The sequence below is a fragment of the Emydura macquarii genome, unplaced genomic scaffold (assembly GCF_026122565.2).
Source record: "Emydura macquarii macquarii isolate MOO-44397 ecotype Brisbane River unplaced genomic scaffold, CSIRO-AGI_Emac_v2 contig_1253, whole genome shotgun sequence".
Lineage (NCBI taxonomy): Eukaryota > Metazoa > Chordata > Testudines > Chelidae > Emydura > Emydura macquarii.
Window position 1 is genome coordinate 45,022,654 of NW_027131390.1, and position 16,450 is coordinate 45,039,103.

The following is a 16,450-nucleotide window of genomic DNA, read 5'->3' on the forward strand; positions in this document are numbered from 1 at the left end:
TCAGTCATTCTGCTGGATTCGACTGTCTTAAATAGGATATTTGACCTACATAGTCAAGTAAGTTTGTGCCATGCAGAAGCAATAAATCAAATTGTAGAATGAAATGATTTAATCAAAAGTGGCTGGCTTGCAAGATTTCAGGAAATTTTTTTTGACTCCTTCATCTTAGGAAATGTGCTTCAGAGCCTAAGGATTCAATGGTTTATCATATTTTAATTTCTTGCTATGGTAATTAAAACAGGAATTGCTGGGCTACGTTTTGTGCTGGGAAGTAAAATATTGTAACAATGATGCTATTGTTTCACAGTGCAGCACAATAATGCGGGATAGTGCTCTGTAGTTAATAACATAGCTCTGTATTGCAAGGCTACATATAATGACTTATTGTACCACTCCAGATTGGGAGTCAGAAAGCACAAATTAATTTTCCTGACTGCTCAGATTAAATTCCTATCCCTTCAGTCTAAATTCTAGATGTTAATTAGTTCAAATGAGATCAAAATTATGCTTGTAAGCTAGCTGGGCATTCAGGTTGGAATTTTTTGTTTTGTTTTTGATAGGCAATGAATCCAAAATCAAAACAAGTTCAAAGACATTAATAAAAGGCTTTGTTGAAACCCTTTAAAATACATTAATAATGCAGGTTATGATATTTCAACATTGTAGTTAGAAAGCTAGATATGTCAGGCCAAACTAAAGAGCAAAAACCTGGATTTATTGCAAAATTAATAGGTTAAAAGAAACTAGTATTTTTTAATGGAGGAGAGACATAGGGAAAAAATACTTTAGCAAATCAGAGTATTTGAAGATTCTTTCAAAATAGGAAGCAGACCAAAGACAATAAATACTTATTTTAGGTCCTTTGTATAGAACGCTCACTATGAGATTTTATGAGCTGTACACATCTAAGGTTGGTTATATAATCATCTTGTGTTGAACTGGCTTTTGAATTAGAAAGAGAGTCCAAACTAGATGGACTGAATGTCCTGGGATGTGCATCAGTGACGTATCAGGCATATAACTATCCTAGCGCCTGGTGAGGCCTTGTTTGTAAGTGACAAACATTTATAGTCAGTGTATAATTGTGAAGACAGTCAGAGTGAGCTGTCTAAGTTGGACCCTGGTGTTCTTACATACATCAGTCAGAATCCTGGAAGTTGCATTTGGCCAACACTTGCTTGTTGATAACAGTATTGTATTATCTAAGGTAATGAAGCACCACAAGAAGTAAACTGGAGTCCAGTCAATGTATCCAGGACCTCAGCTTTAGCCAGAAAATGTCCATTTGTTTAAAGGAAGAAAAAGGCATGACATTTAGAATTGATTATTTCATCAATAGGTTAATAGAAAACCAGGCTGCAAGTTCACTTCCTGCTTATACATCCATTCTCTAATGTGCAATTAGGGTATGAAAAATGAAAGACATAAAACCGACTGGGAAAGAGGCTTTCTGTACTGGAGACAGCCTTCCCTTTCAGAGGGGTGCGAAGGCTAGACTTTGCCTATTTATATGTAAATTCTTTTCAGAAAAAGTAAGTTTTCAGCTGGGAGATTGAGCCTCTTTCATTGTTACTTCCTGCTGTGACTTGCTAAATGTCTCTTAAAACTAAAGGTTCTTAATATTAAAGGACACAGACGCTTTTAGGCTTGACCAACTTAAATGTATAGATAAATCTGACTGGATTAGTTGGTCTCCTGGATAATATTGTAGAATTTTATTACAGTAATATATTGTTAAAGGTAAAGAGATGGGTGACAACAGTCAACCATCCAGGTTTCCATTTTTCCCCCTTCATCAGTGAATAGTATTAAAAACTGAATGCCACTATGTTAAAAGAGTGCATAGGTTGTTAACATTCAAGGATGTTTGGGTACTGCTCTTCAATTATAGTTGAATTACCATTTTATAATAGTGTTACTGGTTGCATGCAGATGGTGGTTATCATTCTCAATGCTATACATGGGGAATTGCTCCAAATGGGCTACTTTCTAATATTGGTAGTAGGACAGGGTTTCTCCATTCATCACTAAACTGGATTCAGCGTGTGATCACATCATCATCTGTACAAATCAGGCTAGATGCTAAATCTTCTGATTGAGCTACTTATCCATTATGGGAAAAGAAGTATTTTTCCATTTTCAGCCATTAAACTAAAGACACAGCTTTTTGTTAAACATTTGAATGAGCTAACCATAATGTTACTTTTTCATATGAACAATCTTTTGGTTGAAGCATTCCTGGGCATTATAAAATACACATCTAGGAAAAAAAAAACAAAAAAATGCTTTTTCAGAATTTACATATTTTATTTGTTGTGTGCATCTCATCTAAAGGTTGAAGAGTCATGCTGCAGGGAGTGGGTGAAATAACTTGTTCACCTTGTTACGACAGATTTGTTACCAACAGACCCTATGTTGACTGAGATGGTAGACTAACCAATTCTAAAGTGTGCACTGCAATGCACCATCACCATTACCCTTGCAATATTTGACAGCCTTTTAGACCAGACCAAGATTGGAATGAAGGAAGAGACTGGATGGAATATAAGGCTTGATTAAGTATCTGTCAGTTGGCATTTGTCTCATTCTCTTCTATCTGGCTTGAAGATAGGTATGAGCTCTAAAACAGCTGACAGATGATGGAGGTTTGCCTTTAAACAAACAATATACGTTTTACCTTCCAAACAAGAATTTATACTTTCCCAATAATCGACTTCTGAAAAAACAAGATGTGTCTAGTAACAGCATCTGTTTGACATTTATATTAATAATAAGAACATCTAAGAATAACACCAGAAATAATGTTCATGATTTAGATTATTTGAACCTATTACATCATCACCCGGAATTAAAGTTACAGGCACCAAGTGACTAATGCACCCTCTTAGCACAAGGGGAAATCTTTTGTTTGGCAGTTTTGCTATGAATTCAACAGCATACCTCAGTAGTTGTCTTGTCTCTAATAGAGCATCATGTATACAAGAAGTGTTGAGTGCATTTTCTGTTGCATTGTTCATTGCTATTTTACTATAGCAGATCCAATTATTATTAAGTCTTGTCATGTCGTAAAGTCTTCAAAGTATCTTTTTCAGTTAAAAGGGAGCAAGGCCTTCCATGTTAGTGGTGCTTCTGGGACAGTGTTGTTCTGTGTGCATTGTGCACTTTGTGTCTGTTTAGCTGCTTCACATATAACAGGCTTGTGCTGGTATTTTACTTCACATGCTACTTTGACATTTCTTTTCTCCCCTTTTTCATTTTTTTTCTTTATTTTTTATTTTCTCTTCCCCCCCCCCCCCCCTTTCTCTTCCCCTTTTGCTCTCTGGATGCAGCCAAACGCAAAGCATGGAAACTAAACCGTGTTGGTAGCCTGCGAAATATATACAGCAGCAGCAGCACCAACACTGAAGGTAACAAATTAAAACAACACATTTTAGATTAACCTTATCCTCTCTCCCCTTTTTACCTGCCTCTCCAGACTTGTTCCCCTTTCCTCTCACTTTCCAAATGCAGGAATGGAAATCAAATTTGCCCAAAGCATGCGTGCTTTCATCTTTTGTTTGCAGAGTCATTCCCGTGGTCTTTTCATCTTTTTGTTTGTGCATTTTATTTTGCCATTCATGTTCCTTTCAGCTTACTTAAATTCTGACCTTTCCCTCTAGTCGTGGAGCGGTGATGTTTAAATTACTTCGGGAACCCATTTTCTTTTATTTATTTATTTTTCCCCCTTTATACATGTGGGCACTCAGTGTAATATTTCCCAAGTTATTACAGTTTTTAAAAGTGTTAGTATCAGGTGTAATGATCTGTAGCCAAATACAATAGTGTGCCGTGACATTTAAGTAACAGTCTTAATTTGTTTTGTGAAAGCGTTCTCCATAATGCTCTTTGCAGCTCTAATCCAAAGGTGAGACAGAGCCAGGTCATTTGCATGTGCTACTCTTGCTTGTAAATTCTGTATATTGTTGTATTTCTAAAGGTCGCCTGGTGCCAAAGTTCACAAATTGACTTACATTGCTTTTTTCACTGAAGACAGCCGTCATGCCTTTTGTATAATAGCAGATTGAATTTTTTCCCCACCTTCATTTGAACAACACAATTATAAACTGTCTTCTTTTTTTATTATTACAAATGTCAAAGGTCAGAATTACTTGGAAGCCAGGCAAGGAGAAAAACCCTCGGCCGCCATCTCAGACAGCGAGTAAGAGGGGATGGTGTATGAAATATGGAATTCAAAATAGGTCACAACTCGGTAATCTTGCTATAATAGGGGGGAAATCTTTTTTCACTTAAGTGCAAACCAAATGGGTCAAGTAATCACAAGTGCATGCCCTAACACTAATTGACTTATTTTGGAATGATTATAACTGTAATATTTTTCTTAATGTCACTGTTTTCTGGGCTGTTGATTTTAGCGATTGCCAAGCAGTGGCATTAAATCTCTTGTAAATTTTAAATTGCATTCTATTTCTGTAAACAAGTCCCTCTGTTCACATCCTGATCATTAACCTTTGGTGATTTATATCACCATCCTTTTTTTTGGTACAATTTCCACCGCATTGCTGTTGGATGCTTTGCTCTCACTGACAGATAAAATGTGTCTGGGAAACAAAAGTGTGTTTTTACTGCAGCTTGTTAAGGACGCATTTTTTATTATAATCTTGTTTTATTCTTCTTTGTAAACTTAACATTCTCACCTTTTAAGTAACAACAACGCAGCTGTATCTATTGTGACCCTTTTGTGTTACTTTTTAAAGCACTTAAGCGCAAAATGTGAAATAAATTGGAGAGAAATAAATACTAATTGCTGAAGATAAATAAATAAGCTTTTTGCTATTTAAAAGGAAACTTGTGAGATACTTTTTTGTAATTTTCAAAATGTTTTCTTATTTTTTCACTGTAAATCAATTTCAGACTTGTTTTTTCCCCAGATCACACATGCAGGCATGTTTGCAGTTCTAGGGTGACTCTTGACAAGCCTGGGATTTGTTGTTCTATTTTTATTAAAATTTTAACAATAAATAAACAGAAACAATTGCATCTGATTTACAGATGGGATCATATTTGGGGCCCATTCAGTCTTAGGTGCTGTTTAACATACTAATACGTAACTATTAATATGAAAGGTATGTTAAGAGTGTGTTCATCTGTGGGAGAACATAACTGTAAAAGGTGAACTCTTTGAAAGGTGAAGTCTTGTGACTGGCAGCACCAATGAGATTTTCTCTATCTTAACTAATTAGGCAAGGGGAAAGGGGATGGTCTTTCTTAAAAGTACTCATGACATGGGGAAGAGAGAGTCCAGCAAGGAAAATTGTGAGTAATAATCTTCCATCTTTGAGCTACCACACCAAGTCTCTGGATAATGTCTGGCATTGCAAAACTGGGGAATGCACAGTTAATCAGTATACATAGTAAGAGCCCATAGTAAGATAACTATGCTTTCAAAAAAGGAAATGTTAATAGGAGATGACAATCCAGAATAGCAGATATGCTTTAGATATGCCTGTTCAGTTGCGTTGAAATCTTTACCATCTGCACACCTAAACTTGGTTGCTACAACTTCCATGGCCAATGGATCTCTGCGTGTTCTCCACGCTATGGATCCCACCCTTTTCCCAGCTTGCCCCAGGCTCACTCAAAGGGTATGTATGTCTACACTGCAATCAGAGATTTTAATTGCAGCACCTGTAGACAGACCTGAGCTAGCTGTAATCTAGCTAGCTTGAAAAACAATAGCAGTGAAGTCATGGCAACATGAGGCCTGTGTGCAAACCTAACCAGATCTTTAAGTAAGTAGTCAAGCAGTTAGTCCATGTTGCTGTTCATGCTGCTGTGCACAGAAATTGTGTATTCTGTTGGAACTCTTGCATCCACAAACTTAAAAGATCACAGTTAAGTCTAGTCAGTATCTTAGTCCATGATGGCATGATTTTGAGAACCACTGGTCTAACTTTTTTTCATTTGTGGATCCCTAAAAAATTTCTAATGGAGGTGCGAACTCCTTTAAAAATCTTAGACGTAGTCTGCAGACCCCCAGGGGTCCACAGATCGAAAACCACTGCTTTAGACTAATGTTTTGGCATGAAGAGACACCCCAGAGAGAGCGCTAACGGGAGCTGGAGGGAAACCCAGGTCTTACTCCCTAAAGCATTACCATTAGGTCATTGATAGATAATAGATAATATAGGCCAAAAGCGACCAGTGGGATCCCAGGGGTTCAACAACCTTACAGCACAGGGCCCAAATTCCATCCTCATTTAGACTTGACCACCCATGCTGATTTCATTGGGGGTTCTGTGGATGTAACTGAGGTCAAAATTTGGGCACAGGTACCTATCCAAGTAATAAAAGGGTCTAAATGTGCCTAACTTCTATAATCAGAGAAGAACAAGGCTGTTTAGATCAATAAGGCCATCTGCCTTCAAGGAATTGCCCACTCCCTCTTACCTGCAATTTAGTGAGACTCCCATTATATACTCATTCAGTGATTTAGTTCTACATTTGCAAGGCCATTATTGCAAACATTAGCTTTAAGATTTTATTCTGCCACAGAGCAGTGACAAGTTGTTCTTATTGCAAGCAAAGCAATGGTTAAACAATGATCACTCTGAATGAAAGATCCATAATGTTCAGAGGGGGAGGTTTTAATGTAAACTTGTTATGTTTATCAAAGACATGTGACCCCTTTCACCATTGTAACTTCATTTATCATACTTATACCATTTAAATACAAGTGTGATTTTTTTTTTCAGAGATCAGCACATTTGGAGCATTGTACACTGGGGCAACTTTCTAAAAATAAACTGATGCTGTACTTGCTCCATATGCTATATTTAAACATCCATAATTATATCAAAACCACATTTCTTCTAGTCTTCATTCAGTACTGCATGCTTGATGGGTTTCAAGTGTTAAACCCAAATTGTATCTGAGTTACCAAGTATAAAAAATGTCTCTGAAAATGTCTAATCATATGAAAATATTTTGTCCATGTTCATTAACTCCAAAATGCCGGAACAGATTTTTATGAAAAAGTCCCTTTAAACAAGTAATACAGAAGTGACATTTCAGTTGTAACAGTGGCTTTACTGCCATGGCACAATCGTGGCCTCTTCTAAATGTACTAAAGTGTTAAGCAAGCTCTTTACATTTGAATTATATGTCCACTTTTAAATGTAAACTATAGAACTGCAAGCTGAAATGTGAAATTGTTTTTAAAAGTATTAGGAAGACTGTAAAACTAGCATTGATGTACAGACTGCATGATTTCATGGATTTCTTCAAACCTGGATGTCCCACAAAAACGACCAATGCCTACAATTAAAATAATCCACTCCCCAGAGATAATGACAAGCTTTTTGGCTCCTGTTTGTCATTTAAGGGTGGTGATATAATTCATCCAGTACATCACAACCTTTATCAAGAGCTGTGGGCCAGAATACCTGTGGGGAACTAATGGCAGAGCCACATTGTCCTGATAGGGTTGAATTTCAAAACTAATTAGATTTAGACCACTGGATTTGGAGAGGGGAGAGAAGTATTAACATAGTCATGCCTAGTGGGACATGGCACAAATATATTTTCTTAATTGGGGTTTCTAATAAACATGCTTATCATCTTCCAAGATACGAAGATAAATTACACTGAGTGACAAGTGGTAAAGATAGCTAACATTGTCAAGTACCTAAATAAGTTATAACAAATACCTTTGGTGTTGTATTTCTTTCACAACTACATGGGTAGGGCATAAATATGTACTGCCTATTTTAGGGTATTAATACAGTTTTTTGCTAAATCTTTTCAAATGACAGATTTAAAAGTGTGGGTGGGTATGAAACTTACATGGGGGACGGCTTGGCTGGGGGAATTAAATCTCTGATACTACATTGTTATGAAAACGAAACTTGCAATATGTCATTTCAGGCATGTGTAATAGTCCTACACATCATTTGTTGTTGCTATATTTAAAGGAAAAGTATTTGGTCCCTGTTACAGTGTTAGTGGACTCATCCAGTCTAAATGTACAGAGTTATTGTTAATTACCAAGTAAGCAGCTAGCATAATGTTCCTGTGGTAATGGCTACATTATACTGAGATCAGTATCCCAAACACATGAAACCTGGTAGCCAGTGAAAAGAAGATGAGTTTTGTGGTGAAGGCAACGGGTCTGCTATAACTTCCTGCCTCTTCTGCAGACTTCACACGTGACCATGAAATGTCCCATAATCCCACTATGCCTAGTTACCAATCTGCAAAAAGGGGGTTAATGATAATTCCTTTTTCTCCCTCTCTCTCTGTTGTCTGTTTAGATTGTAAGTATTTCAGGGCATGCACTGTTTCTATGTATTTGCACGATACCTAGTTCAGTGGAACACTGATCTTCGGTGAGACCTTTAGGAGCTGCCATGGTACAAATCACCACCAACAATGGATGCATAGTTCAGCATATATTTGCTGTAACTCATGTCATTGAGATGAGACGATGCTGGGAATTGCACCTGCAAACACAAATCGATCTGCACACTATTTTAGAATTACTCTTTCAGATAAAAAGCTGACTAACATTTGAAAAGACTTCTGGAAAGTGATCGAGGCTTTATGAATATAAAGTGATTTGAGTCAGTCTCATGCCTTAGCCAGGTCCAATATAATTTATCAAATTAGGCGTCTCCTTTTGCTATCAGAATGTTAGACGTGGTAAGACACTTAATGACATTCCTTGTAGGCCCACCACCTTTGTCTATTTTCCATTGGGAGGCTTCCTCACTTGGCATTTATGGGCTTACACAGAAGGGATACAAGAGGTATCCCTTGACAAAGACTAAAGTTTGTCCAAAAAGGAAAGTGTCGAAGTATCCCATCCACTGAGGTAGTCTGCAACAATGTTTTACAATTGATTGTAATCCTTATTTCATTGGATCCATAGGACATATTATTCATTTATAACTGGTGTGCCAATGTTTGTATTGTAGTTGGCATATAAAGAATATTTCTTTCCAGGGGGTGGATGGGTGGGGTTGTTGCAATAACATTCCTGTTGTCACAAGAAGAGTAACTAATAATGACATTTAACTCAGGAGGAGTTAGGCAAAATTAAAAACCAAAAGTGGTGGAGTAGGAAAATAACAAAAGCCAGATCTGCAATGTAAGAGGTGATATTCAAACATGAAAGGGGCAATTGTTACACTGCATCTGAAGAGAGCTTTAAAGTTTTTCTGATATGCCTTGTCTTGAATATCCAGTTTTCATTGGTTCTTTGAAAAAGCATCACAGTGATGCATTACTCTTTGGATTCCACTGCATCATAATTATACTTGTCTCCCTCCAGCTCTTTCCCCTTTCCAACTCCTGTTCCCTCATCAGCCACCCAAAAAAGATATTCTTGTCAAACATCTCTTGTTGATGATAACTTCCAAATGTAAAACAATTACAGCTGTTTTTTAGCACTTTAACCCTTTGTCTGCTTGGCTTCCAGGAAATAATTGATGACTGATTGGCCCATTAACCTTTTAAAAAAAAATGTTTGACAGCATGGACTTGTGTAATGAGGAGGGATTCCTTGTGAAATCAGTTTGATGGCTGAGTTGCTTGCCCCTGAGGATGCAAAATTAGCCCCATGGGACCTCGTCTGCATAGAAACTGGACACAATTAGTGTAATATCCGGTGTTATTAATGTAGTTTGGAGTAATTGGGCAGGTTGACTTCGACAGGTTGATGGTGCTAAAATACTATTATAGTGGACCTTTCTATGAGTAACTGTTAAACATGGAAAACTGTTTAATAAAATTTTGTGATTAGGCTCATAGGGATTTAAGCAGCTCAACATATTATATTGCTGGGTAAAAAAACCAAACAGTTTCATTTTATTTTGTTACATGGATTTTTTTGTGTGTCTATATATAGTATTTAAAATTTTAAATGTGCACTACTTAGTAGTATATACATTTGCTCTGAAGGCTTTGCTTTGTGTAATCACAGTACCATATAATATGGTCTATTTCTTATTTTAAGAATCACAGGTTTGAAACAGTAGTCTACCATATTTGTAATAGTTTAAACAGAAAACTTACAATAAAACAAAACTTCAACTGATGCAGTTATTTCTGATCTCCTGTTTTTAGCCTCATATCCCTTCCCTCCCCCCCCCCCTTTTTTTTTTTTTTTTTTTTTGGAGGTGGGGAGCAAATTCAAAAGTGGAGGGCATTGAAAAAAGAATATTGACTTCCACTTCCTTAATGGGCTGCCTTTCTCAGCCACTTGTGATGAACATTTTGGTAAGTTTTCAGAGCAAAATATCATTGTACCCCAACCTGAAAGATTATAGTCCCTTTCACCAAGATGGGAGTACATGTAACAAGCCACTGGTCATGTGTGTTATCTGTGCCCAAGCCACAAAGGGTGTGAGTCTGTTACAGCCCTCCAGCGTGGAACTTATCTGGAGACTTTAGCTTTGGAGGTCCCCACTGTGCCAGCTGAGATAGCTGTCACAGTGTCATCTGGTCACAGCTAAGAGCGTAAGGAGGTGAAACAAGAAATCCATGTGTTAAAACTTGTTCTTTGGAAAGAGTGAGTTTGTATATAAAAATGGAACATGCCAAAAGGTACGACACTGTGTAGTAGTCTTAGTAGATTGTTTTGTACATAATGTATTTGGTAGACATTTCTGTAAACAAGGGAAATTGGACTGAAATATTCCTGAAAAGCAAAACTGGCAGCTGAGACACATGTTGTTAGAAACTCATTTGGCCAGTGAAATTTTCCAACTTCTGGTTGTCTAGAAAGAGATACTGTGTGTTCAACACCAAATTCAGTTCTGCCTGCGATAACTTGGATGCCAAGAATGTCTGCCTGGAATATAACAGGAATTCTCGTAAAGGCTTTAATGCAAAGCCAACATGACGATTGAATATTAATGTGTGAGGACTAAGTTCTGCCTGTAATCTACTCTCATTTTAAATTATTTGCCGTTAATTATGGGTGTTCAAAGCTGAATATGGTGCTGTCCTGGGACTAGAGAAAGAAGAGGAATAATTAGTAATGAAGAGAGTGGTGGACTTTGCCAGAAACCAGATAAAATACCAAAACATAAACAAATGTTCATGTCAAATTTTACTGGCTATGAAACAGGTTGAACTGTGGAATTTATTTCTAATCTTAAATCCCCTAGTCCCCCTTACGAAGTTAGATGCTCTAGCCAAAGTATGATATAGGCTATAACCAATAAAGAGGTTGGAATATTTAATCATACATTTTTTAATTTTCATGTGAGTTACCAAGCAATTACACAGAGACTTACCAAATCCAAACCAAGTTCAAATGTTGTTGAATTATAACAGCTAGGATCATAGTCCCACACAGCTGCTATAACTTGTATGTATTTAAAAATCAGTTTTCTTATGTATGAAGGGGTCTCTCCTCTGTATCATGCTTCTTGCATTTTTTATTTTTCTATGAAGATCTCTTCGATTTCCCTAGAACTCTCCCTGTACTTAGAAAAGGAATTGCCTCAGTGCCATGGCAATGGAATGTTTACCTTGAAAATACTTATACGTAGTGTTCCTGTGTTGGTTATTCTTGCTGTGCTTGTGAATTTCTTGGGCCAAATTTGCATTTCCATTATTACTGATGTAGTTCAGTAATCTGTTGGGACTGACCAAAGCACGCGTTTTTCATTTTCAAAGGGCTATACAGAAAATTTTGCGTACGCTGTTGCTTCTCATTTCTTTGAGAACACACCTTGTAACTGAGCAGATATGCCTCTCTTGTACAATAGATGAGAGCCTTTGAGAGGCGTAGAATTTACACTAGGAGTTTTTTCTTAAGTGGCAGAGGTGGTGCCAATGAGCCTCTAGAAATCCTTCTTCAATACTTGCACATTTGAAGGAAAGTTCTACTAATCACTTAGAGACGTTTAAAAAGAGTAGTAATGATAAATTCTCAAAGTTGGACTCCTTATTACAGAAAACTGCTAAAACAGGTGCTCATCCTTCCTTTTATTGAACTAGCTTTCTGCATTCTTTGTTCTGGCCCTCTCCCCCTTCAACAGAATTTGTAAGGTGACTAATTTTGTTAACGTAACTGAGTTTTGATAGAGGTTAAGCATCATATATGTGAGCAACACTCTGATAGTTAAAGAAAGCAGTTTGGCGTAATCACAAGTGGATTTTGATGTCACTAAGACCTGTGAGAAGTAAATGAAGGGTTTCTTCATGGCTTAACTATAGTATTTTATGTAACATGAGTCTGGCTATATGTTTTGGCATCGGAGTAGTTTTATGGATGTCTAACTAGGAGGCTGCCAAGTTGAATCTTCTTACAGAAAGTTTAAATAAACAAACCTGATTAGAGCTACTGTTAAATGTGGCTAGATTCCAGATCTTTCAAACGCTTACATTCTTGCATAACTTTACTCACTTGAGTAATCCCACTGAAGTCAGTAAGACTACTCCATATGAGTGCAGTTACTTGCATACCCAAATGTTTGTATGATCAGGGCTCAGATTAAGGAGAAGAATTTGTGATATTGCCCCTTACAGTTCTTTGGGTCAATTCCTGAGCTCATTTTCACCTCTTATTCGTTCCTTGGGCAAATTTCCACTAAAGTTATATGGCATGACTTGTAGATTATAAAGCCTTCCTTCTCGTATTAATGCTGTTTATTAATGCAGTTTATTGTGATGGTAGCGCTTAGGGCACCTCTTGGAAATTGAAGCCCCATTGTGTTAGACATTGTACAAATACAGAAAATATCCTATTGCCTTTTTATAAATTCATGGTACGCCCATATCTTGAACAATACGTGCAGATCTAGTTGCCCCATCTCAAAAAAGGTACAGAAAAGGGCAACTACAATGATTAGGGGTTTGGAAAAGCTTCCATATTGAGGGAAGTTTAATAAGACTGGGACTTTTCAGCTTGGAAAAGAGATGATTAAAGGGGGATATGATAGAGGTCTATAAAATCATGAGTAGTGTGGAGAAAATAAATAAAAAAGTATAATTTACTCCTTCTCATAACACAAACTAGGGGTCACCAAATGAAATTAATAGGCAGCAGGTTTAAAATGAACAAAAGGAAGTATTTCTTCAAACAACGCACAGTCAACCTGTGGAAACTCTTTGCCAGAGGATGTTGTGAAGGCCAAGAGTATAACGGGGTTCAAAAAAGAACGAGATAAGTTCATGGAGGATAGTTCCATCGATGGCTATTAGCCAGGATAGGCAGGGATTGCTGTTTGCCAGAGGCTGGGAATGGCTGAAGTGTCTACTACTCAAGAGCTGACTCTGCCTTAGAGTGTTTTAGTTTCCTGGCACTCACGTGACAAGAGGGATGTGTCCTGGGGTTCCTGGGTAGTGGTCTCAAGTGACATTGTTTTGATGTGTAGGGGGAAATGGGTAGTTGATTGTTATGTAACATACGTAGTAGTGTAAAGTAGTGATCCCTTGTGCCTGTCCTGATGGTTAAACAGTATATCATTGTTTTGTATGAGTAGCATGGATAGGGACTATCTCTCTCTTTTCTTTAATCATGTTTTTAAAAATTGTAATTCATAATATTTTGATGCCAAATGAATGAATGAGAAAGTTGGGACTCCTTGTAATTCACTGGTCTGGCATCGCGATCAATAATAGCAACATATAATTTACACAGTGGGCCAGCCCCAGGGGAGTACTTCTGAAAGCCACAGCTGGTTACAAAAATGAGCCTCCCAAACAGCCATGGCTTTCATAAGTCTCTGCTGGGTTTTTTGCCTCTTTTATGTTTTGATTTAAAAGGCCAACTTGAGGTGTCCTGATTCACTACAAAATAATCTTCACCTTCATTGTATGCATTCTCTTCCCCTTGCATTCTCAGGCCTTATTTCAAAGCTGACCTGCGCCAGGGAGAACCTTTTGTCCAGCCATTGATAGATCTCTTCTTTCAGCCAGGCTGAGCCTGACCCATCCCGGACAGGTTGTTTAAGTGAAAGTGAGTCCTGGACATCTTAAATTTTGGGCCATTTTATCTGCTGTTTTTTAATTGGCAAAGCTCTAATGAAGTTAGTGGAGCTCCGCCAATTTACACCAGTGGATGCTTTGGCCTGTAGATTGGAGTTTGAATTTATTGGGGAAAAACTGCTGCCGCAGAGATGGAAAGAATGATTTCCAGTGAGCATTAGAGCTATATTTAAATGGACTAGTTTTTAGATTTGTCATTTATCTGTACATGTTTATGAGTGACAAACTAATGCAAGAGTTTCTTGGCTGTAAACGTATAAGTATTAGCAGACAAATGAACATAAACTCCCTTTCTAAAGCAAACCCATTATACTTTGTTTCCTGGTACATTGTACTCTTTTATTCTATTTGTTCCATGCTTCCTTGAACTTTTTTCAGCTTCCTTGAAACTTTTTTATTTGGCTTTGGTGTCCTAAGTGTGTTTGGAATCTGTGTCTCCTTCCCTGCAATTTCACTGATAATTTCTTTATACTGTTCCTCTGGCCCTGAAGTATTTTTCTTATGCTCCTGTTATCCTTGGATAGTCTGGTGACCCTTCCACTAGCTCCTGAGATCATTTTCATTGCTTCTCCAGTCTCCCTAAACTGCTGAGAAGAAAGTATTGAACTAATATTAATCCTGTATTGCAGTTTATTTGAGCTGTAGGGAAAAGATAGTATTCAAGACAGTGGGCAGCTGTGTGTGCATACACACATACACTCTTAACATGCATTATATATATTGTATATGATGCATACATATAACATATACATGAGAGAAAAATTTACTCCAGAGGATTTGTGCTATAATTTTTTTATTTGGTAGAATGTTCATCTTAACTTATTTTGCTATGTACTTCAGCAGATTTTACAATAGACAGACTTCACTTCTAATGTTGGTTCTTAGCTACCTCTGATGGTCAGAGGAAGATAGGCTGCTTTTTTACTAAAAATTGCATATCTCCCTAAAATAGTCGGTACTTCATCTACATCAAATAATATTATGAAGCCAGGAAACAACCGATAAAAAGCTACAAAATCTTGGAGGCATTTTCTGGCAAAGCATGATGCTTCATGAGGGTAGGGATATGTTTGGATTGGAATCAGATGTCCAAACCTACGTTTGCCTGTAGCACCATAGAGATTCTGACCAAGTAAAGGACACTTTTTAGAACTGATTACTGGTTTCATTAAACATAAACTTTTCATCCCACTGCTGTTTTTCAGAACAAGAAGAAAACTTTGAGTTTATCATTGTTTCCCTCACCGGCCAGACTTGGCACTTTGAAGCTACCACATATGAAGAAAGAGATGCTTGGGTACAAGCCATAGAGAGTCAGATCCTGGCCAGTTTACAGTCATGTGAGAGCAGTAAGAATAAGGTAAGATGCACAAAATGACACAGAGCGATCATTAAAGAGATATCAGGATCTAGGGTATTGTGAAAAGTAAACACAGTCATCATTTACTCATTGGATACAAAAAGCTGAGGAAAAGTAAGCAATACAAACTTGTATGCCTCTGTAATAATTCAGTGTGAGATATATTTTATCCTGTTGCACATTTTGATTTTATATTTAAATAAATTAAACTATTTGGATTTTTTGGCCTTCTCCATCTCTCATAATTTCAGGTGTATAATATTAATCTTTTGATTGGCTCATTAGCTCCTTTAACTACCTTGTGACTGTTACCGGTTGTATCTGCTTTTAACAATCCAAACTTAATTTTGGGGTGGGGGTCTATAGGAAAGCCTTTAAGGACTGTGAAAAGAACAGCTTATTTATAAGATAAGTCTTCGCTATGGCAGCATTCCATTAAATACTCTAAATTACTTAATAATAATGTGCACTGTTATCCATGTGAGTAGGAGCAGACTTGTGTATAAGATGGTACACATTTCAGAAGTATTGACAGGGTGACCAGATGTCCCGATGTTATAGGTACAGTCCCAATATTTGGGGCTTTGTCTTATATAGGTGCCTATCACCCCCTATCCCCTGTCCTCATTTTTCACACTTGCTATCTGGTCACCGTAAGTATTGATAAATTATTCTTGTGTCCAAATACTGCTTTTGTGAAACTATTGTGTAGTTTTTCTTTCCTTTAATTGAATGTAATTCATTCTTTGGGGTTTTGCTATTAGGCCAATCTCAGGCCAATCAGGAAGCAAATCTTAGTCCAAATCTTAGGCCAATCTTAGGCCAACCAGGAAGCAAAAACATGGCTATTTTTGGGGTGTTCTGGGGATAGGCTATCCTCATCACATTCATATTTGGCACAAGCAATTTCTTCTGCTTTGTCTGCAAAACTATTTATTGAAAACTGATACCTCCCCAACCCCAGTTTCTTTCTGTTGAGGACTGACAGTTTGCTGCTATTAATGAGCCTCTTGATCTTCCAACATTTAAAAACTAGAAAATAGGAGGTGAGTGGGCAGATACTTTTCACAGACCTGTAGATCCTATTGCTAT

General features: G+C 37.3%; 1 protein-coding gene across 12 annotated transcripts in view; it reads left to right on the plus strand.

Moving 5' to 3' along the window:
• Nucleotides 1-16,450, plus strand: part of AGAP1 (ArfGAP with GTPase domain, ankyrin repeat and PH domain 1) — a 600,162-nt gene that overhangs the window by 529,174 nt on the left and 54,538 nt on the right. For 7 of the 12 annotated variants that reach the window (XM_067548649.1, XM_067548650.1, XM_067548642.1 and 4 more), the window contains 2 exons: nt 3,330-3,407; nt 15,204-15,358. In XM_067548649.1, the coding sequence (XP_067404750.1) occupies nt 3,330-3,407; nt 15,204-15,358 (233 nt within the window). Of the gene's footprint in view, nt 1-3,329; nt 3,408-4,137; nt 4,199-15,203; nt 15,359-16,450 lie in introns of those variants that run through there. The other 5 variants (XM_067548652.1, XM_067548653.1, XM_067548644.1 and 2 more) reach the window with 2 other exon arrangements.